General features: G+C 47.4%; 1 protein-coding gene across 2 annotated transcripts in view; it reads left to right on the forward strand.

Moving 5' to 3' along the window:
* The window catches only part of LOC134425577 (vascular endothelial growth factor receptor kdr-like), a 132445-nt gene that overhangs the window by 57266 nt on the left and 52337 nt on the right, over nucleotides 1–22842 (forward strand). For both annotated transcript variants that reach the window (XM_063170306.1, XM_063170307.1), the window contains exons 5-11: nucleotides 76–235; nucleotides 1481–1617; nucleotides 3062–3221; nucleotides 3959–4076; nucleotides 6276–6451; nucleotides 17878–18028; nucleotides 20349–20454. In XM_063170306.1, the coding sequence (XP_063026376.1) occupies nucleotides 76–235; nucleotides 1481–1617; nucleotides 3062–3221; nucleotides 3959–4076; nucleotides 6276–6451; nucleotides 17878–18028; nucleotides 20349–20454 (1008 nt within the window). The remainder of the gene's footprint in view (nucleotides 1–75; nucleotides 236–1480; nucleotides 1618–3061; nucleotides 3222–3958; nucleotides 4077–6275; nucleotides 6452–17877; nucleotides 18029–20348; nucleotides 20455–22842) is intronic.

Genomic DNA, 22842 nt, shown 5'->3' on the forward strand with positions numbered 1-22842 from the left:
AAAGCCCTGCCCTGCCCCTAAGCCAGAGCAATCCGAGGGGAACAGGATTCTCACTCCTTGTCTGTTCCCTTGCAGTACCCTTCTTCTGCAGAGATCAACTTCAAGAAGATGGTGTGGGACCCCAAGAGAGGCTTTGTCATCCCCTCCCACTCCTTTGTGCCCTCTGGGATCCTCACGTGCTCGGCCCACGTCAACGGCAGCGTCTTCAACTCCTACTACATGGCCCAGAGACTGGGTGAGTGCCTCAGTGTCCCTGGCACCTCCCAGGTGTCACTCCTTGCTCTGCCTCAGCTCTGTCTGATACATCTCCCTGGGCTGCATCTGTGGCAAGTCCAAGCTGGAATGCTAAAAGTAAACTCCTTCTTCCTTTTTTTCTCCCTATTCAATAGAACTTGGATTGGAGCCACTCCTGGTTTTGAAAAATGACCAAGTGCTGAGGTGGTACAAAACAGGAGTGTTTTATTCAAACCCCACCAAGGCTTTGTTTGCTTGGATTGAGCTGTATTTACATTAAAACAACTGCTGGTTCAGGACAAAGCAAACAGCAGCTTTCTTTTTGCTTCTGGTCATTAACCACGTGTGATCATCATATAAAAACCTCACTACACTGCTAATTCACATCTTTGCTTTTTATAGATTTTCTCCTGTTGATTTACTACACCATATCCCTTGGATTTACAGCTGAGCTTCATCTCATAATTAAAATCTGAATTTGAAGCAACTAAACATTAAATTTTTGAGTGCTGGGCATTTATATGAAACCAATTAGAATTTATTTTCCTTTTGTTTTCCATGTATTTTCTTTATCTCCTCATATATCTTCTGTTTACTTGGACTTCATTCCCACTAGCTTATGGCATCTTTCTACACAATCAGCACTCAGCTTTGAACAACAGCCTTGTAAATTTGTGTGGCAGCCAAATAAAAGTCCTGTAAATCTCTCTCTTTCTCTTTTTTATTCCTTGTTGGAGTAATTTTTTTATTAAAATCATGAATGCAAACCTACAAAATCTCTTAGGCCATCCCTCTGCACCTCAGAAGGACCCAGGAAATCCCTTTCTATCATGTGTTACTGTCAGTGCCCAGGTGTGGTTTTGGAATTAGCACCAAAAAGTGATGGAAGTACAGAGCTGGTGTAGTTAAGGCATTGACAAAGGTGTAAGAGCAAGACTTGGGGATCCTATTGGGGGATTTGGGGATCCCATTCAAGGATTAGGGTTTTCCCATTCAGGATGGAAAGGGAGCTGGGCAGGAGAGGGCAGGAGTAACAGGTCTCATGTCCAGCAAAAGAGGATCCTGTCATTTTGAGTCCTTTGTCACCTTTGTAACTCTTTTCTGTGGAGCTGATGAGAGGGTTGGAGCCACGGCACATGGCAGGGCAGCCATTCCTGACTGTGTCCATGGGAGCAGGGATCCACTGGTGGATCCCAGACTGATGCAGGGAGTGCTGCTGCTCACAGCTTTGCCTTTCCCATTGCAGAGGGCAGAATACAGAACCTGGCTCTGAAGGCAAGTGCCAGAAAGCTGCTGGTTGGAGAAACTCTCAAGCTGGAGTGCAAAGCAGAGACCTTCATCAACGGGCGCATCGAGTTCATCTGGACGTGTCCCCGTGGCACAGTGAGTGCATGGAGTCCCTGCATTCCCCCTCTTCCCAAAATTCACAGGGATGAGAAAACCTCATTATTGCTTATTCTGAAATTACCCAACCGTTTATAAGCCTATCATTGATTGAACTTTGTGTTTGGATGAATCTAAAACTTCTCAGCCCAACTTGAACCTGCAGATTAAACTGCAAACCTCACTAAATAAACCCTGGCAAGAAAAGCCAGGCATGTTTCCTTCTTTTTGGGAAGAAAAACTCCTTCATTCCTTCTGTCCTGGCTGTCTCACAGTGACAAGTCTCAAATGCAGGTTGTAAGCTGTCAATCTCCTCATCTATTTTGGTATTTATGAAGTAGGAAAAAGCAAAGGAAAACACAGCTGAACCTGTGGAAATCATCCCCAAAGAATGAAATGTAAATTTTGAGTCATGAGCTTTCTGTGGATACAATACAAAAGTGCCAAATTTGAAGTAGAAATAAGTAAGAGAATTAACATTTGAGGTACCAAACCCTCTCACTTCTCCTAAAAAACAAAACAGAGGGGGATCATTTCCCAAATCAGTTCATTTGTCTGAGATTCTATTCTTGGATTTGCTTGGTGCCGAGAATTAAAATAATTGTTTTTTTTTTTTCTTTTTACTTCAGCAAAATATGCATTGTAAAGAAACATCTAAGCCTTTTGGGAAGGTGTAAAATGTGATTCCTAAAAACTGATTAACTTTTATTTGTTTCCTTAAAAAAATAAGAATGTCTGAGTTTGTTTCAGTGAGGAAACTACAGAAAATATAACATAGAATTTATTGAGGTCCAGGCACTACAGTGTTACTGAATGAATTTGGTTTCTTGAACCCCATATGGTGGAAAAGATTAGTTTTCCTATGAACTCTCCTTATATTTCTAACATTATAAATGTAAAACTTCTTGGCCAAATCTCTGGGATCAAAAATCCTATCAAAAGCGATAATGCTTTCTAAAATTCCCCAGGAATTTGCATTGGCACTTGGCTGTCATAATATATTGTATTTCTGTCATAATATATTTCTTTTAGAAAGCAGGAGGTTTTTAATACAGAAAAAATACTGACTGTGACCAACATAAATTTAAAAACCCTCAAAACCAAACCCTCAGAGCACAGCTCTGACCCTGCAGCAGTTTTACCCTGAGATCCTTGGGATTCAGTCCTGGAGAAGGGCTGGGATGCATCCCCTTGTTTACCTGCCCAGAATTCAGTACAAAGTGCCACATTTCCACTCTGCTTCTCTCTCTTATTAGACTTGATAATGAAACTTCACAAAAGAGCTCTTCCTGCTGATCTGCCTTTTATATTATTTATTTCAGTGATGGGGAGATGTGATGGTTTTGATACGAATCACTGCTTTCCTTTACTGGCAGCCTTGGAAAGGGTGAGCACAATCATCCAGTTTACTCTGCTTTCTGACCCTGTTTTTTGTGACTCCCAGCACCCCCACCCCAGGAGAACAATGGACCAGAGTGATGTGGTGTACAAAGCTGGCAGCAGCCTGGTAATTGAAAATGTCACCATGGAAGATGGGGGCCTGTACATCTGCAGGACATTCAATGCCACCAGGCTGGAGGCCAATGTCACTGTCACCGTGTATGGTGAGTGCTGCAGCCAAACCAGGATGGACCAGGAACCAGCTCAGCTTAGAGGATAATGCCAAAATCTGTTGATTGAAATGGCACTAGGGAGAAAGTCAACCTTAATCATCTAAAACCTCTAATTAGTCAATGAGAGGCAGCTCCCGTGTCTTCAAACAAATTCAAGAGGTACATTTAGATGGGATATTGGGAAGGAATCCCTCCCTGGGAGGGTGGAGAGGCCCTGGCACAGGGTGCCCAGAGCAGCTGTGGCTGCCCCTGGATCCCTGGAAGTTTCCCAGGCCAGGTTGGACAGAGTTTGGAGCAACTTTGGGATAGTGGGAGGTGTCCCTGTCATGGCAGGGGTGGCACTGGATGGGCTTTAAGGTCCCTCCCAACCCAAACCATTCTGGGATTCTGTGATGTCTGAGAGAGCTGAACTGTTTGAAAAAGCTGGCACCAAGTGTGGTTGCTGAGACCTTGAAAATCCCTCGTGTGGGCTCCACATGGAAAAGAGATGCCCCAGGGGCAATGCAATGCATATCCTCTGCTTTCCATGTGAATTCCTCCATGTGGGAACAGCCCTTCCTGGCTGAGGCTGGGCTGCACGGGGAGCTGAGGGAACAGCCTGATCCATTTGGCTCTGTGCAGGTCTGTATTGGAAAAAATCCCATGTGGGAACAGAGCAATCCCAGGTGTGAGCTCTGTGCTGTGCCAGAGCTGCCATTCCAAGTCTCCCTGCTCATTTCTCTCCCCAGAAAAACCCTACATCACGGTCTCACACAAGAAAGGGCCTTACTACGAGATCACCTCAGGACACAAGTCCCTCAAGCTGGCTGCCAAGGTGGACGCCTTTCCTCGGCCCACTGTCACCTGGTGAGTGCCCCAGCAACAGCAGGAACACCTGGGCTCCTTTAGGAATCCTGTCTGGAACAGATCACCACCATTCCTCACTCACCACACGGGTCAGGGATGGGCTCAGAGCTGTGGGCTGAGCTCAGCTGAGGAGCTGTGGCTCCACTCTGGGCTCCTGAGCTCTGGGAGGCTGGACCAGCCACCCCTCATTCCCAGGTATTATTGTCACTGCTTTAATTGAAGGGATGGGACCACAGTTGGGCTAAAAATAGATAAATCTATTGCTCAGATAAACATCAGTCTCAAAGGCCAGGAGATTTAAAAGAGCACACAGTCAGCCATAGCTCAAAGTAGTCACAAGTTCTTCATTACAAGACAATATAGAACTTTCTGATCCAATGGACAGTCATCACAAAGTTTATTTTGCTTTTCTAACCTATCACCTTTACTCACTTCTGCTGCACTGCAGATACTTTTATCCAATGGGCTCCTATCACACATGCACACATATGCTTCTATTATAACATCTAAACTCTCAGCTTAGTCTATACATTTACATTACTACACTATAAACCCTTCACCATTTTATCAATACATTTTCTTACTTACTTAAGGCATATTCTTACTTACAACTATAAAAACATAAGTTTATTATTTTACTGCTTAATGTCGTGTACATTATTTTTACATCAATCCAACTTTCTTCTAAGGCTGCAGATCAAACCCTTCAGTGTCTCTGGAAGTTTCTGTCGTTCCATTTCCCACACCCAGGCTGTGTTCTTCTCCTTGCCCTCCAAGGAAAAAAATTGTGTTTCACTTTCTCTGGGCACAGAATGATTTGGGAGATCCAAGGAGAAAGGTCTCAGGGAAGGGTTTCCTGCTTACCCCCAGCAGTGGTGGTCAGTCTGAAGGGGGAAGGGGATAACAGCAAAAGGACATATTTTAACATAAGAAATTGTTTCTCTCCAGAACTTGTAAATAATGGCCTCTAATCCTGTGCCAACAGATCCTTGTAGTGAATCTCCTGAGCAAACTAAAGGCTGCACCAGGAGTGCAATGGATCTGCTAAACAGGAGGGGCAACCAACTCTTTACCCTTTCAACACTTGTCCTCTCTCCTGTTCTGTCTTAAACGACCCCATCCAGTGCCTTTTCCATCTTTAACTGCATGAAATCCCATGGGACAGCTGGCAGGGGCGTGCCTGTCCTGGCAGAGAAGATGGCATTTCCCTGGAGCACCTGCCCTCAGCCAGCTGAGAGCCTGGCAGGCAGCAAAAGGATGCTCAGGGCTGGCCTTGCTGCATTTTATTAGCAGTGAAATAACATGAAATCCTCTCATTTTAGTGGAAGCAGTGCCAGGAGGTGTTTTTAATTGCTGCTGTTATTTAGGGATGGGGATGTTTTGGGAGCTGAAGTGGGGAGTGACCCCCTCTCCCTGCCAAGCCTTTGTTCCTGGGCTCACTGTGGGGCTCTTTGGTGGCTGCCTGGGACCACCAGAGCTGCCTTCCCCTGGAGCCCCAGCTGTTGATGTTGGAGGTCTCTCAGGATGGTTGTTTTTATGACTGCAGAGGAAGTTTCCAGCATCCTCAGGCAGTGGGAGATGCCCCAGCATCCTTCCACCAGGCCCAAAGCTCCGTGTGTGGCAAAGCCTGGCCTGTTTCTTAACCATAACCCCACGTGTGGGGTAAGCAGTGGAGAGGAGCCTCTCCTGCAGATGCTGCTCTCCTGCCCTGAGGGAATATTCCAGGCTGGGAATTCCTCACTGACCTCCCTATGGACCAACCTTCTCCAGGTCACAGAGTTTAACTTTTTCAGAAGCAGTAAAGGCTCACAGAGACATCCTGAGAGACAATTCTGCTGAATTCATCTCTTCCTTTAAAGCTGGTGACACACATTTTGCTATTCCATGATTTCACACACATGCTGTTGCCCATACAGCTTCATTTGGGGGCATTTAGATCATAGTTGAGCATGTGAGAGGCACTGTTCATTCAGATAAAATCAAACACCTTTTTCCTGTGTGGAATGAATCCATCCCACAGCGCTGGAGATGAGAATCAGTTCTGGTGTGGAAGGGTAACAGGAATAAATATCCAATCCAAGCAGTGATTCTAGACCTGCATTTCCCTTGCTGGGATTACCCTTTAGCCCCTAATGTGGGTGACAGGGTTTCTGAGGGTTCACAGGGACATGACAAGCCTTGATGGAACTTCCCACACAGGTACAAGGATGGCAAACTGATCAAGGACAACCACACCTGCTATGAGCCAGATCCACTGAAATACAGACTGGGGATACGAGATGTGAGACCAAAACATGCTGGGAACTACACCATGGTCCTGAGCAACCCCAAATACGGCCTCTACAAGAACCTCACCATGCAGCTGGTGGTGACAGGTAAGGACTCGTTGTGTATAATTCCTTCTGCTGGGTTAGTTGTCCTATTTTGTGTGATCCTACTGTGCCAGTCAGCAGGAATGGGTGGCACTTCCCAGGGTTTAGCACTGCCCAGAGATCACCACCCCCATCAGGAGCCACTGAACCCCTCATTTCAGCTGCTCTGAGGAGTTGGTGTGACCCTGGCTCATGCAAGTCCCTTCCCCTGGAACACTGCACCTCCCACAGCACTGAGTGCTGGGACAGTGGCTCCACACAGGGAGGTGGGAATGCCTGAAAGGCCACAAACATCACATTTTTACAGGAGCTTGGGAGGATATTGAGTAGAGAGGTCTTAGAACTGGGGGCAGAGTTTCCCAAAAGAAGGGCTGGAAGTTTTATCCCTTGAGATTTCAAAGCAGCTTGGGCAAAGCACTGGAGAACATCTGCTGGGACAGGAAGGGTCCCAGTGGGGCTGACGGAAGGAACTGGAGGAGCTGCCCTGGCTTTCATGTCTGTCCATCATCCTGCTCCAGATCCATTTTCTAAATCTGCATTTTCTGTTCTGTCACTTCTCTGCTGGCAGCATTTGAGGGACAGGTTCTTTTTCAGGGGAATTTGGAGAAAACTGTGCACTGAAGCAGGTTCACTTGCCATAGAGGGAAAATAGATACTGGAACACTATTTATTAGCCTCCCTGGGTGGATAATGCAGGGCAGAGCCACATTGTCTCTTTGCACATCCCCTGCCTCTTTTAATCCATTGAATTTGGCAACAGAGATTGAATTCTGAGGCCAAGTAGGAGTTCAGCAAAAGTTAGCTCTGCTTCCCCTTTGTATTTTCCACTTGGGCAGTGAGTAGTTACTGAGACAGGTTTGCTCTCTTTTCTGGAGTGAATTCTTCTCTCCTTGCCCTCTTTACACCTAAAACTATTCTCAATTGTCCAATTTTTATATACTTATGTATTGTTGCTTCCAGCAGTTGTGTTTTTCTCATTTCACCTTTCAGAAAGGAACAATGCCTAAAAAATAGAGAACTTGTCACGTAGGTACATCTGACCTATTAAAAATGTTAAATAAGATATGATAGCTTAAAAACCTGAAGTAAGACATAAGTTAATGTGTGATTTAGGAGGAGAGGGAGCCAAGAACATGCACATGGTCAGGTCCTGCAGCTCAGCTGAGCAGGAGGAACGTGTTAAGCTGCATAATTTGTCCACTTGAGATTGTTTTTGCACACAATGGTTTTGCCTCTTCAGAGAACGGAAACGTTGAAAGGAAGAGAAATGAAGAATGATAATAAACTATCTTGTCAAGGTAAATATTGGTGTTTGCGTGCACAAGGGAGCGTTTCCTCGAGGAGCTGCTGTTCCCCAAACAGGCAACCAAAAACAAACAGAGCCTTTTTCTGTCAGCAAGAGGCTATTTCAGGATCAAACCACTCCTGCACAAGCTTTTCATGTCCGTGGTTTGTCCAAGCTTGGGGCATCCCACCCCTCACACAGTGCTGCTCATCCTCAGCCTTTCCAGGGATCAGCCCAGCAAGGGCTTCATCAGCAATAATTATTTAATTGCAACCCCCCCCATTTCTCAAAGTCCAGCAGCTTCAGGGGTGTCCCCAACTGTCCCGTGGTGATGCACAGGAAAACCACAGAGCAAATGTCCCTTTTCTGGTGATAGGAAGTCAGGGAATGAGAGCAGAACAAGGACAAACCTGCCTGGGGTGCCGTGGGTGAAAACTGAGGCTGCAGACAGGAGGGTTTGCTTGGCTGCAGCAGGATTGGCACCCAGCACCCAGGGAATCCTGCCATTCCTGCAGCACCCAGGGAATCCTGCCATCCCTGCCAGGCTCTTCCCTGCAGCACCAGCCTGATGTGCTCTGTGTGAAGCACTCAGCCCAGGAGAGACTGGTTTTCCTGAGATTCATGTGGGTAGAGCCCAAAAAGGGCAAAATGGGCTCTTGAAGCTGCTCCAAGCTGCCCTTTCTCTTGTGTTTCCCATCAGAGGGCAGGGACATTTTTCAGGAGCTGCTTTTTCATATCTGGGCTTTCCTTTCAAGTATACTCAGAAGCTTCAAACTGAAAGCAGATTGGATTTTTCCCCTTAACTCTCCACAAATAACCTGGCACTTTATCTCCAGCCATCATGACTGATACCTGGGTATCACACCTGAATAGATTAAATTGCTTGGAGTTTCAGCAGGCTCTGAGGCAAGAGAAGGAGACCAAAACTCACTTTGTAGCCCCTTTCTGCAGGGATTATCTGAAAGAAACCACCTCTGAGCTGGAGGTGTGATTAATGTCTCTGCTCAGAACCAGAGGCAGCCTGCAATTACTGAAGCTGGGATTTGAACACAGGGATTAGTGGAGCTGATGGAAAAATCCTCTTGGGCTTCAAGTGGACACAGTGGGTGGAGTATCAGTTTTGCATGGTGTCTAAAAGGTGGAGCCTGCACCTGATAAACCTCCTGCTGAGTAATAACCACCTACCCTGAGAGTGAAGAGCAATTTCTGTTTGAATAACAGCATTGCTCCCCAAATCCAGGGCCAGCCTTTCACTTCAGAGGTGAATCTAAGAAAGGGAGTGAGTTCTGGTCCTCACTGTTGAAGAGAAGAGGGGAAATTACGTAAGCAGACTTTGGAATGAGGAGAGAAATGCCATTTGCATGGTTTCTGTTGCTGCATGGGAACAGTGCAGTGCAGAAATGATCAGTAATCACACAGCCCCCTCTCCTGAGAGTCTCTTCACAACAATCCATCGTTGGTGTGCCCCAGGTACTCAGCTGGCACTCAGCGTGCTGTGACAAAGCCATCAGCTGCATTTTTGGGCTGGGTGCAGAGGAAGTTTGAAGTTAAAATTGTTGTGAATTGTTTTGCACAAACGAAGTATAAACAGCAGCAGGGCTCGACCCTCAGATTGCTCTGTATGAATTTTGGCAGTGTGTTTTGTTCACTAATAATGGCAGCAGAGGAGAACTCTTTAGGCAGGATGAGAACAGGATCAGAAGTGCCCTGTCTGGGCCCTGTGGGCAGTGTCTCTCCTGACCTGCACTGCTGCAGCTTTCCTTGGAGTCACCTCCTGGGTGTTTAATTCTGAGAAATCCCAGAGTTCTGCCCCACTGTAGGCACAGGATGTTTCAGTCCATAGGAATGAGTCAAATATTAGGAGATATTTCCCAAAGCTTGATTTGGTGACAAAACTGAGGAGTACCTGCAGAGGGATCAAGTGGAGAGGGAGCAAAATGGCCAATTAACTCCAGAGCTGCAGGGTGGGAACTGAGAGAAAAAGGTCCAGCAAGGAACTGCCTGGCCTGGAGGAGAATCGTGCAGCTATTCCAAAAATGCCTCTGTGAGAAGTGGCTTAGCTGTGCCTCTGGTCACCCCTGCTCCCACTGCAGCTGGAATTGATTCTTGCAGGAGCACATATCTCCATGTAGAGTCACCTTGGCTCCTTGTAGGACTCAGGTCCCCAGGAGGTAGCTGATTGCATTTTCTAAACACTCCTTCTTTACATATTTACACATCAAACACTGTCCAAGAGTGGCGGGTTGCTGTGGTTTTGTTTTGTTTGATTAAATTCTTACTGAGAAAAGCTTCGAGAAAATAATGTCCTGAAGAATTTGGAAGGGAGGGAGCAAGGAGAAGGAACAATCCTAGCAAACAGCTGGTGGCTGAAAATCTGAGCCAGCCAAGGAGGAGAGATGTGGGAGAAAAGAGTTATTCCAGGCTGGAGTGCAAAGCAGTCTCAGAACAAAACATAAACAACGCCCTCAAATCTATTTCTGGGCAAGCAGACTGTGTTTCATCTCAGCCTTGTCCAACTCCTCTGTGTCCTTCAGGGCTCCTGCTGAGCCCTTTTGGAGCAGCCAGCGGGCTCTGGCCACCACCTGGGGAGTGAGGAGAGTACTGAAGCACGAGTTCATTCAAAAGTGGGATGAATAAGCTCCTTCACCACTTTGCCTTTCTTCTTTATCCCAAAGTTTCTCTCTTGTGCTCCCTCAAGGCTCTTCCAGCAAATATTGCTTTGTGTTCCAGCTGCTCCAGCCAACTGAAGTTGCATTCCCTCGCAGAGTCCTTGATCCCCCAAGCTTGTGCTGTATCTGTAAGAAAAGCAGGATTAAGGGCTGGAAATAACCTCCACAGCAGGCACAGAAACTCAGGCTGCTGTGAATTCCCCCTCTCCAGGGAAGGACTGGAACAAAAGGGGTGCAGGGTACTGGTCACACCTCAATTTGTTACCAGGCAGGAGCACCTCCACAGTCCTGAATGATGCACATTGCCCTGCTCTGTAGTCAGGCCAGCTCTTCAGATTTTGGTTTAAAATTCAAAGGAAATTCTGTGTCTGACCTTCCTTGGCTTGCAAGGGATGAGTGGACATCAAAGGAGTCCCCAGTGATCTCCACAAAAGCCAAGAAATGTGTGGTGGAGAACAAAACCCCATCACCTCCCCCAGAGCCAGAGCAGGGAGAGGGGAACAAGCCCTGGCTATGAGGTGAATGCATCTCAGCTATGCCAGGGCACAGGAAAATTGCTTTTAGGGTGGGGGAATCTCAGCTACAGCCAGTGCAGGACACAGAGGACATCCCACAGTCCCTTGTGTGTGGAAGGGTCACTGAAATCCCTGAAAGAATTTTGTTTGGATTCTTGGTGAAATGCAGCTGAAGTTCAGCTGAAGGACTGAGCCACAGCAATGCTGTCCCTTCCCCAAAGTCCTGCCAGGGCTGGGTTTCCTTTGTGGAGCACATCCAGCTCCTGCCCAGCTCCTCAGAGGATGAACCACTCAGGACAAATCAAAACAGAAAATCGAATTTTCCATCTCCTGGGCCAACTGAGCTAAACTAGAAATCCTCAGATAAAACCCATCCAGCCACTGTTCCAAGGTGTTTCCAAGTCCAAGGCTTTGCTTTCCTCCTGGGTTCTGGGAGCAATGTCTGTATGGATATAGGACACTGCTCCAGTCCATGCTGCCAGCTTCAGCCATCAGGCACAGGCAGGAGAGAAACAACTTTATCTGGGGGATTTATGAAGGAAAAATGCAGCAGCACAAGGAGGCTGCAGCGGCCCTTTCCTGCACATTTATGAAGAAATCCTGAAGAATTTTCTCCCTGATATCATCCAAACCCTGCACACACTTGCAGCTCCCAGGAGAGCCCCTGATGAAAAAGTCAGATGAGCTATTTTCATTTTGCTGGAAGTGGCCAAAGCAATTTTAGGAAGAGGAAGGTGGGGGCCTGCTGGAGCTTGCCAGAAGGATCTGAAGCATTCCAGTCACATCTTTGCAGCAGCAATCTTGGTCTGACAGCCCCTAAAACCCACAGTGAGGGGGAAATGGCAGCTGGGGCTTCCCATGCTGTCCCTCAGCCAACCTGCAGGTACATTAACTGATTTCTGGAAAGCAGGCAAAGGGGACAGAGAGAAAAATCCTGAAAAACTGCCTGCTCTGCTTCAAATGAGCAGCTCTTCATTACCCATTTCCTTCTGAACTCTGTGAGAAATAACATGGGGACAGACAGAGGAGAGAAATCCCTTTTTTGCCCCAAAGCTGCATTGGGGGTGAATGACAGCTCTGGGAGAGAATTGGGAAAGAGATTTCTTCCTGCTCTGGGAAGAGAGAGAGCTCCAGAAGTGACACAGGTCAGAAAACCCCACTCTAAGTACAAGTCACCAGCTCCCCAATTCCCACTAACACTGAATTTCTGTAATTTTGTGTGATTCAGTTGCCCAGACTCAGATGCCCCCTTATTCCAGTAAGACCGTGAACTTCCCTGAGTTACTCCCTACCTTAGCTCTAGGCCAGACATTAAACTGAGACCTGGCTGATCCTCCTCAGTCAATCCTGATTTGTTTTTTTTGTTTAAGTGGAATTTTTGAAATGTCTGTAACTAAATTCAGAATATGGATGCCTTTTTTTTCCATACCTCTAGGTGCTATTTTATTTCAATTAATATGGCACTGCAAACCAAGCTGCACTGCCATTTTAACACCAAAATTCCCTGTGGGGAAAGTCAAATTCCAGTGATTTTTCTTAATATCTGTTCCTTCAGCATCCAAGTGCCTGCTTCTGTCCCAGCCCTGGCATTGCCAGCCCATTCCAGAGGGTCACAGGGGAGCAGCTGGAGATGAGGCAGGGGCACAGTCCTGTCCCTAATTCTGTTCCTGGCTGTGCTGTCTCACAGAGAGATTTTGGGCACATTTTTCAGCTGTTTCCTTGCAGGTACCATGGGGACAGGGCTGTGCACCCACCTGAGAGCAGCTCTGGGTGCAGGGCATGGGGAAAACAACAAACCAGCAACAAACCAGCAACAATCAACCCCAGCCAAAATCAGCCAGGCTCAAACACAGTGCAGTGGTCAGTCTGAGACCAAAGTTGTGTTTTCAGGTCATTTCACCCTTTTCCTTTAATAAAAAGGAAAGAAATGTGAAATGAACCCAGACAACTTTATCATTTTGGGTTTTACTTCAGGGGAAATTTCACCCTTTCCCAGTCCAAGCCTGCACTAGCAAGTTCCCTCTGTACCTTACAGAATATTCACTTGTATTTCCATTAAGTACTGTGCAAACATCAGATAGAAGGCTCCCAAGTGCAAATATTTTTTTGGGAAACAGAAAAGATAAATGGAAAACAAGTTGCAGCTCCATCAAGGGTTTTAATGAAGCCCCCTGTCCAGCAAAGTACCTAAAGTAGAGATTAATGCTTCACTGGCCTCTCTATGTTATTTTAATGATGTGCTTAATGTGAAAAGATTCTCTGAAGCAGTTTAAATGGTAGTGGGGAAGGTGCATAAACAGCAGTTCAGTCAGAGGGCACTGAAAGGAATGCAAAGTTTCTCTAGAAAATGCAGAGAAACTTTCTCTGTGCTGTCCTCTATATTTGGATGCTCCTTTGGGTGACAGGTGTAGAATCCCTCATGGCACCTGCAAGGAATTTAGGGAGAGAAGAGTCTTGCAGAGGGGTTCATGTCCTAATCCTTGTACATATTATCTGCTCCTAATGCCACAAAGCAGCGAGGAAGGTGAGATTTGCATAATGCTGATCAGTTGGAAACCTGCAGTAAGCAGAAGTGCTTTTTGATTGCATTCCCCAGTGCAGCAGCAGCCAAATCTTTAGTTATTCAGGTCAGCTCTCACAGCAGCAATTGCACCTCTGCATGGCCAGCTGGGGATACAATCACACTTGGAGCCAGAGAGGACGAAAAGCCATTTCTTTGGATACATTTAAAGGCATCTGCACAGCCCTCCTTCCCCAGAAAGCTTTTAAGGTTTGTTTGGCTTCTGCTTGAGAGAGCTCAGCCTGGGGAGAGCCATGGCCAAGGAGTGGAGGGGCTGGGGCAGCAGGTCCAGGGAGCCACAGTGGGACACAGAGGGAAGGAAGGGATGGAAAGAGCTGCTCTGGCAGTGCTGGCAGGGGGATTTGTACCCCCAGCCTGGCCCACACTGGGCATGAGCAGGGTGAGGGCTTGTGCACAGCCCCTGTGCTGCCCAGTGAGCAAATGTGAGAGAGAAGCTCTGCCAGGTGCACCTCAGTGATGCCAGGCTTTGGGCTCTAAGCCCCTCTGCAGGGTGAGGTTATTGGAAAAAAAGGCTCCCAATATTCCCAGTTAGATTGTGCCTGGGCCAGTCTGACCCTCGCTGCTGGGCCAAAGGCAGCAACTGCGGTGTGTCACCCCAGAGATACCTTGGCTTGCTGGTTGTTGCAGCTGGGCACTGAACAAGTCCAGGCTTGTAAGGGACCCCGTTACCTCAGGAGGAATAGCTTCAGGGGATGGTGAAGAGAAAAAGGAGATGGATTCTGCTGGAGGGTTTAATGTCCAGAGGTTTATTCCATGGTTACAGAGGTCTGAACGTGAGCAACTGCTCCAACAGAACCAGGCCGCATGGTCTGATCACCTTTTTAGCTCAGGGACAGGGGGAGGGGAGGTACAGGTGAGCACCAACCAGGTGAGAGGGGCAGGGTCTCAGGGGAAGGTGACACCCAGACAGGCCAATGACCCCTGGGCACAGGGGCATCCTTTGAACTTGACCAACCACACGACGCCTTGCTGGAATGTTCAGCCTGATTGACAGGACTCACTCAGCATGGGGGCAAGGGGGAAGGGAGAGAGGCACAGGCACACCTGGGAAAGTGACCTGGAAGGCCAAAATGGGACATTACAGCACACCACAACATGAGGTGACAGCCTGTCCACAGGGGACATTGAGCAGGTGCCAGCCCTGAGGAACCAGCCAGTCTGAGCCAGTCCAAAAGGTCAGGCCCAGCACAGAAACCAGTTCTGTTCACAGCTGTTGGCACAGATTAGATCATGACTGTAGAGTTCTGAAAATATGGTATGGGATTGGCAAGAGTGCAGATACACCACAGCAGGGATTTTAACATTCCTTTTATACACTCTACATTACTACAAACCACCAGAAACACTGACAATTTTAATTTAAAAATTTTTAAACTATTAAAATCAGGTTTCCATCACCCATGGGGGCAACTGCTGTAAATAGGATTTGGCCCAGCAAAGGGAAGGACAAAGCTCAGCTGCCAGCAGGGGCACAGTCAGAGGTGCAATGGCCATGGCAGTGGGCAGGGGGTTGGAAAGGTTTCACCCCAGGAAATGTCCCCCACAGGAGGACCCCACTGTCACCCCCCAAACCCTCAATGCCCCAGGGCCAGCACCCTGCAGGGACAGGGGAGCACTGGGGCATGGGGAAGGGCCTTGGCCCTGTCCTGTACAGGTGAGCAGGGTCACCTGCAGGGCCTGTCCCTGTCCTGTACAGATGAGCAGGGTCACCTGCAGGGCCTGTCCCTGTCCCCATCCTGTACAGATGAGCAGGGTCACCTGCAGGGCCCTGTCCCTGTCCTGTACAGGTGAGCAGGGTCACCTGCAGGGTCTGTCCCCATCCTGTACAGGTGAGCAGGGTCACCTGCAGGGCCCTGTCCCTGTCCCCATCCTCTACAGGTGAGCAGGGTCACCTGCAGGGCCTGTCCCCATCCTGTACAGGTGAGCAGGGTCACCTGCAGGGTCTGTCCCCATCCTGTACAGATGATCAGGGTCACCTGCAGGGTCTGTCCCTGTCCCCATCCTGTACAGGTGAGCAGGGTCACCTGCAGAGTGACACCACCTCCACCACCCCCTCTGCAGGGGAAGGGCACAGACACTTGGAAAAGTTCTTCAGTCTCTGAATTTGTGCCCCCAATCAGCCACCACCCCACCTGTGTCATGTGGAAGAACAAATGGGGAGGCGTTTCCCCTCACACTTAAAAAAATAATTGCTTAATCATAAATAATGATTATTTCAATTGATGAATCATTTGGACTCATTGTAGGTCTCAAGTCATATTTAATAGTGCTATAATTGTGGCATGAAGAATTCACTCCTCAGTCATGTATGTTCTTGTTAGAGCTGGAGCAAGTTTAGTTATTATTTCTTTTTTAGAAGGACAATTTAAATGACAGTCAACCAAGAATATGGAAAAATGTGCTGATATTAAATGACTGTGATCAGTCCTTGTCTCCCCATGCTCTTTCACACACACAAACACCAGTCCCCCTGCCCAAGTGTGTGAAGCTTTGTTGTTACAGCCCAAACAACAACACTTGAATAACCTTTCACACACCACGTGTGTAACCTCTCACACTGAACTTGGAGTCTTTCTTCAAGTGCAATCACACTTGGGAGGTCAGGCCAGACATGTCGAGCACGGGATTTCAGATGAAAAGAGAAACGTCTGAGATAATAAAAATTGTGCTTCCCCTCCAGGGAGAATTTACAGAATTACTTTTATGATCAGAAATAATTTATTGATGGGAAATGAGATGCTAGGTAAGGAAATTCACTGTTGGTCCCAACAGTTTGTCCTGTGAGTTGCTCAGGAATCACAGAATCACAGAATCACAGAAATTCAAGGCTGGAAGAGACCTATAAGATCATCAAGTCCAACCAATGTTCTAACTATTCAACTAGATCATGGCAGCAAGTGCCACATCCAGTCTTTTTTTGAACTCCAAGCATGTGGAATCCTATGGTTCAGCTCAAGGAGAGCCACACCAAGCAGGGGCCAGCATTTGGGTTTCTCAGGGGAAATGTTAATCAGGACCTCCTGAAGGTCCTTTGAACAGCCAGTGTTTTATGACAGGATGGGATATGACTGAACCTACTCCAGTCAATGCTTCCATGGGGTGGAGAAGGAAATACTGATGTGTTTTCAGGCATTGCTGAGGTCAGAAGATCTTCCAGAGCCTGACCATGAGAAATGCCAAGTGAGAGTCCCAACAAGACACGGGATCAGCCTGGTCAGTCCTCTCCTAAGAGGGCTGGAAGGCAAAAAAAAAAAAAAAAAAACATTAAAAAAAAAAAGAGGGAAAGGGCTCAAGATTGATGAGGTGGGCAATAGCTCATATTTACATATCTGGGGCCCTTCTGACAGCAGAAAAAATAAGTTAGCCCAAAAAATAGAAATCTAATCTCCATTCACTTCCCAGCTTGTCAGAAGGCCTCGGTGCAGAGCAGCCCCTCTTGGCTGCACAGGGGTGTCCCACAGAGGGACCCCACCAATAAATCTGTTTGATTTCCTGTTATGAGAAGCAGCCAAAGAGCTATGGCCAGGGATGGGCAGAGCTGTCTGCACAAGGGAAGAGCCTGTGCTTTCACCCCAGCCCCAAAGCCACCCTGTGTGAGGTTAGTGAAAGTTCAGTTCACTTTGGGGCTTTTTTCCCGTTCTCTCTCCTTTCGTGCCTTCCCGTGGGAGCTGCAAGGAGACAGGACAAAGCATTTCTTTCCTGCTGGCAACGAGCAGCCCTGAAAGTGTCACAAAAAGTTTGCTCTTGAGAGATTTCCAGTCTGAGGGTGTGATCTTGTGGCCCCTCCAGATGTGAGTAATGCTGTGACATTTTTAATGGCATTCACCGTGCTTGGTGAGAATTTCTTGGCATTTCTGTCCAAGTGTTTTCCCCACACCACTCTTTCCTCACTCTCTTCCCCCCTCCATCCAGTGCACGTTACACACACACAGAAAAGGAAAGATTCCAGGTGAAAAAGATGTTTTTTCCCTAAGCCTGAGGACCCGGTGGCTTTCAAGCAGCTGCTTGAAAATGTTCCTCTCAGGAAGGGACATCACCCCTTCGATTCCATTTTGCCACAGTCCAGGGCTGATCCTGATCCTGCAGCCAAGATGTGACCAAGAGATGTTCCATGGCATGAATTTTCCAGAATTTCAGCAGGTCCCCAACACCCCTTGAAAGGGATTAGGATGAATGTGGTAGCATTGCAATGTGTTTTGTGAAATACCACGACAACCAACACCCTTGTTTCTGTGAAGGAATATTTTCAGAACTGTTGGGAATTCCCCAGAACATCAGGTTCTCACTGGATCATCACTTCTCCCAGCAAAATGTTTCAAAACCTTTTATGGATGTAAATTTGCTCATTTGAATTTTGTGGGGGTTTTTTTTGTCTTTAGAGAGACCCAAGATCTATGAAAAGGAAACAGATTTTCATAAGGTTGTGAAGGTGGAATTGAGAAGCAAACACAAAATCCAGTGCACAGCAAGTGGGAATCCTGAGCCAAGGATTGAGTGGAAGTGGCAGCCCTGCAGCCTCACAGACACCCTGTAAGTGACTTCCTGTGGATGAACATGCTCCTGAATTGTTGGGTATCAATCCTAATTATCTGAGCTAAAATCACAAGCAGAGTGAAGATCTCCAGGGTTCTGAGCCCAGCTGGTGTCTGGTTGTTTGTGCACCTTGTGTATTACCTGAATTGTGTTAATAAGGTTTAAAGTGACTAAAGATCATTGAATTTTCCTTCACCTTGGCCAGCAATGCCCCTCTGACTTTCCTTAGTTCTGCTGAATGCTGTGAATATTTGACAAAGGAAATCCAGCAGGATGTGTGGGCAGAGCTAACACACCTTTTTCCAGACAAACCCGCTGAAGGCTTCACTTTCTTAAATCCATATGGGATTCATGGCACTTCCCAAGGGCTGTCTTCACTCTGCAATCTGGGCTCAGCCTCCTGTGGTGTTCCTGAAGCTGGGAGAGGGAATTGTGTCTTACTGGGGACCCTTCTGTGCTGCAGGCTGAGGTGTGAACACGCAGCAAAGTCACTGGGGCAAAGCTGCCAGAGAGGAAGGAGGCCAGGGAGCACCAGGGTGCCTTTGGGGGTTTGCCTGAGGAGACTTTCCCTTTGCTCCTGCAGCTCCCTGAGCAGAGGGGTCTGCAGAGAGAGGCCTGGGCTGGTGCCCATCGCTTCCCTGGTAGCCCCTGGGCACGTGCAGGAGCCAGGTCCTGCACAATTCTGACACTTCAGCTCCTCCCTGCAGTGAGAGAGATGAAATCAGGTTTTCCACCCATTATAAAAATGAAGATACATCTAGAAATCAAGGGAGAAAATTACTGGATGGTGGATTGCTTATTTTCTCACTCATTTGTTGCTGTGAATGGCAAGCCATGAGACAGGAAAATCAGGGAGAATCCTTCCCCAGGATTTCTGTACAGCACAGGGATGTTGGGTGATGCAGCCTGAGTTTGGGAGTGCCCAGGGAGGCATCCCCAGTTACTCTGCTCCTAAAGGAATCACCTCAGGGATCTGATGGCTTTGGGCACTGCAGGGCAGCAGGAGGCACAGGGCTCTGCCTGGGAGGAGTTCAATGAAACCAGGGTGGAAACACCACATGGAAACCTCTGCATCCTCTAGGAAAACCACAGAGGTGACCCGAAATCTTTTCCAGACCTCTCTGTCTAGGAGGAGAGAATTGGCCACGAGTGCTGAATTCAGCCAGATCCAAACCAGTGACCTGGTGGCAAAGGACCTCACATAACCCTTGCTGCAGCTTTCTGGCTCTCTGATCTTATCAATTTAAATACAATTGCAGAGTGGCTCTACCTCTGCTGGCCCCAGGGGCAGCCTTATCTTGCTGCAGCAGAAGCTGGAGGAGGATTCCTGTGGGAAATGACACAGCCCCCATTTCCTTCTGTTGTCTGACTTCCTCTCTCTCTCTCTTTCTCTCCCCCCACTCTGCCTCAGCAGTGCCCTTTGAGTCCCTGAGCTCCAGCATTGTTCCTTAGAGCTGGGATGTGATTTTACTTCCTCTGAGCTTTTTCCCTTCATCCTCAGGACAGGATTGTGCCTTGCAGGAAGTCCCTCAAGATCTTCTAATGAGGCCCCTCTGAGAGCACCAAACCCTCCCCTGGCCCAGGGTGTTGCCCCTGTGCTTTGTGTGGCTTTGGCAAAGGCATGGCTGATTTGTGGAGGGATTTTCTGCAGCATCAGCCCCTGTCAAAGTCCATTTTACCTCCTGAGACCCCATGGTGGGCTCAAAGCCTTTGCATTTCTAGCAATGAGAAGAGCTGTGTCTCTGCTTAGTGCAGCTGGACCTTCCCACATGACGTGTTCCACACTCTGCTCCTTGCCCATCTTCCAAAATGAAGATTGAAAAGTGTCTTCTGTGGAATGTGCAACATTAAAGGGGCATTCTTTATTTATTTATAAAGTATTTATCCATTCTACTCCCTCAGCCCACACTTCCTGTTGGAAGCTGAGCACAGCAGACACTCAGCAACATCCACCTCCCCACAGTTTGGAGTGACTGGCATTTTGAATTTGGAAATATAACTTATGTTAGCCAGATAAAACTCACATGATTTAATTAATTGCCCAGTATTTTCCATTTCTAATCTTTGCAAAGACTGGGGGGTTCATTGCTGGTCATGCACTGATTTTGTTTGCCTCTGTCTTACAAGGTGCCCTGTAAATAATTTGGAAATGTTGCAAAGAAGGAATGGAGGAATTCCACAAGGATGTAACAGACTCCAGCAGCAACAGTTCTTAGGAGTATTTAAGACCTAAGATTCTTGTCTAAGGTTGACATTTTCTCACTTCAATACACCTCCCTGCTTACCTTGAACACCATCTCTGCTTTTCCACCTCCAGGTGCAATCCTGAGGGGCCAAAAATTGTGGTTTCAGAGAACACAGTCATAGGAAACAAGATCAGGAGCATTGAGAACATCCCCATGAGGCAGGGGGATAAACCAAAGGTATGTGTGGGATGGGATGGGATGGGATGGGATGGGATGGGATGGGATGGGATGGGATGGGATGGGATGGGATGGGATGGGATGGGATGGGATGGGATGGGATGGGATGGGATGGGATGGGATGGGATGGAATGGGATGGGATGGGATGGGATGCTCACCCCCAGCTGTGCTTCCCAAGCTGCTGAGGGTTCTTTGCATGCTTGGAATTCCCCAGTGCTGGGATCATCCCAGATCTCTGCTGTTTAAGTTTACAAGTGCTGGGGTTTGGGAATGATGTCACCCACCCTATTTAAACTCTCCCAGGACTTCTGGGTCAAAACCTTCTGTGTCCCCCTCAGTCCTGAGAAAGTGTGAGAGTGGTTCAGTTCGAGGGTGTCATGATGTCATGATGTGAACACTGATAAGGACTCTGAGTTCATGAAACACTTGGAGAGTTGTTGGTCCTGTCCCACTTTGTCCTGCCCCCCTCTGTCCTGCCCTGTTTCCTCACTCCCAGCAGCAGGAGCTGACCAGGGGGGGTCACAGTGCCACAGGTGCCTGCTCTGATTTCCAGTGTGCAGCTCTCAGCTTGAAGCCACTTCCCTGGAAGTATTAAGGAAGGAGAACCTTCCTTGGACACTTCCCTGCCTGCTCCCCCTTCCAACAGCCCTGGGATCACCCTGCCTGTGTGAATGCAGAGATCCCAGCAGGATTCCCTGTTCAGTGTCCCCAGGTGCCTGTGGTGACACTGGCTGGTGTTCCACACATCCAGGCTGGGAATGTGCAGTGGATTTGGGGCCTCCTGGCTCTGCTGGGCTCTGGCTGGGATCACCTGCTGGACTTGCAGTGGGTTTGCAGCTCCAGCTTTGGAGGTGGATGTCCCAGATGGTTCAGTGTCTGATCCTGCAGGGTGCTGGATCCAATCCTGGCTCCCCTTCGAGCACGGGAGAATCCTTGAGTTAGTCCCGTGCTTAAAGTTAAGCACAAAGCTAAAGTGCTCTCCTGGACTGACTCCAGACTAAATCAGCATCTGGCAGGATCAGTGCCTCAGCCATCTGCTCTTTCTCAGGAGACTTTCCAGTTCTAAACATAATCCAAACCAGAGCTCTGAAAACATGGAGCTTGGGCTGGGAAGGAGAAGATTGGTGTTCACCTCCCATTCCTGAGTTTTTCCATTGCTGGGAGATATTTATAAATTGGATTTATTTAGATGGCATAGTGCCCCTTAAGCTCTGGCTTTAATGTATTCTTTAAGAATTTTACATCTTAGGTAAAAGCAACCTCCTAAAAGTGCTAATTATTTATAAAAATGGAGGTTGGTGACATTCACCTTCAAATTTTCTTCTTTTTCTAAGACTTTTTGGTTGCTGCATAGGCTGACAAGAGCTTTGAGACTCTCAGAGCTACTGTTTCTCTCCATATATATTATATATATATATAATCAGCTTTTACATATTTCATTACTAAAGTTAGGAGCTACATAATTTTACAATTTATAGTATACTCATTCTTTTTCTGCCTGGCTGAAAACACAGTCTGAGGTGCTTCCTATTAACTTTTATGTCCTGATTAAGATTTATTCAAATTAATATAACTAAATTATAGGAATCTCAGGTTTCACTCCCTGCTTACATTGCAGACAGTTCCTCTCCTTCCCCCTTTCTGAAGTTCCAGACTGTGTTAATTGGAGTCTTTATATTATAGAATATAATTTTTTTTAAAGTCTCTAAGGAAAAAGTCTTCATACTTTTCCTAGAGTTTTATCAGTTGTTATTTCTATCAGGAATGGAACAGACCAATCCATTCCTACCATGTCCCAGCAAGTAATTCACCTACACTGACCAAGGAGATGAAAAAATAAAGATGCTGGAGGCTGAGCTTTCAGGAGCTTTGTTAGGAACTGGGATTAGCTGAGGTTGGGGATTTTCCTGTGGGATTTGAGCTGTCCCATGAGCACTGGAGTTCCAGAAGGTGGAATTCATCTGGGCTCTAGGATTTGTCAGCACCCAAGAGTTCATCCGTGGGAGCTGAGGCAATAACAGCTGGTCCAGCCACATGTGGAAACTTGAATTAACTGTTTAGAGCTGCTAAAAATATGGAATCACTCCCCTGGAGTTACCAGATCCAGAAATTTGCCCAAAGCAAGCTGGCAGGGCAGCAAGCATTGGTTTTTCCAGCAAGCCCCTGGTGCTCTTTGATCACATGAAGCTCTTCAGACATCTCCTGACAGAAGTGCCATGTAAAATTGAGCTCTCCTGTCATCATCCTCATCATGATTATTCCATGAGTATTCCACAGACAGAGAAGTGAATTTCAGCTCCCCCTGCCTTCCTAAGCCTGAGTCTCACTCCTGAGGAGAAGCACGAGGTTATGGTTCAGGTATTGATGCACTTCAGGGAAGTTTTGGT

The sequence above is a fragment of the Melospiza melodia genome, chromosome 16, assembly GCF_035770615.1.
Source record: "Melospiza melodia melodia isolate bMelMel2 chromosome 16, bMelMel2.pri, whole genome shotgun sequence".
In the NCBI taxonomy this organism is placed as follows: domain Eukaryota; kingdom Metazoa; phylum Chordata; class Aves; order Passeriformes; family Passerellidae; genus Melospiza; species Melospiza melodia.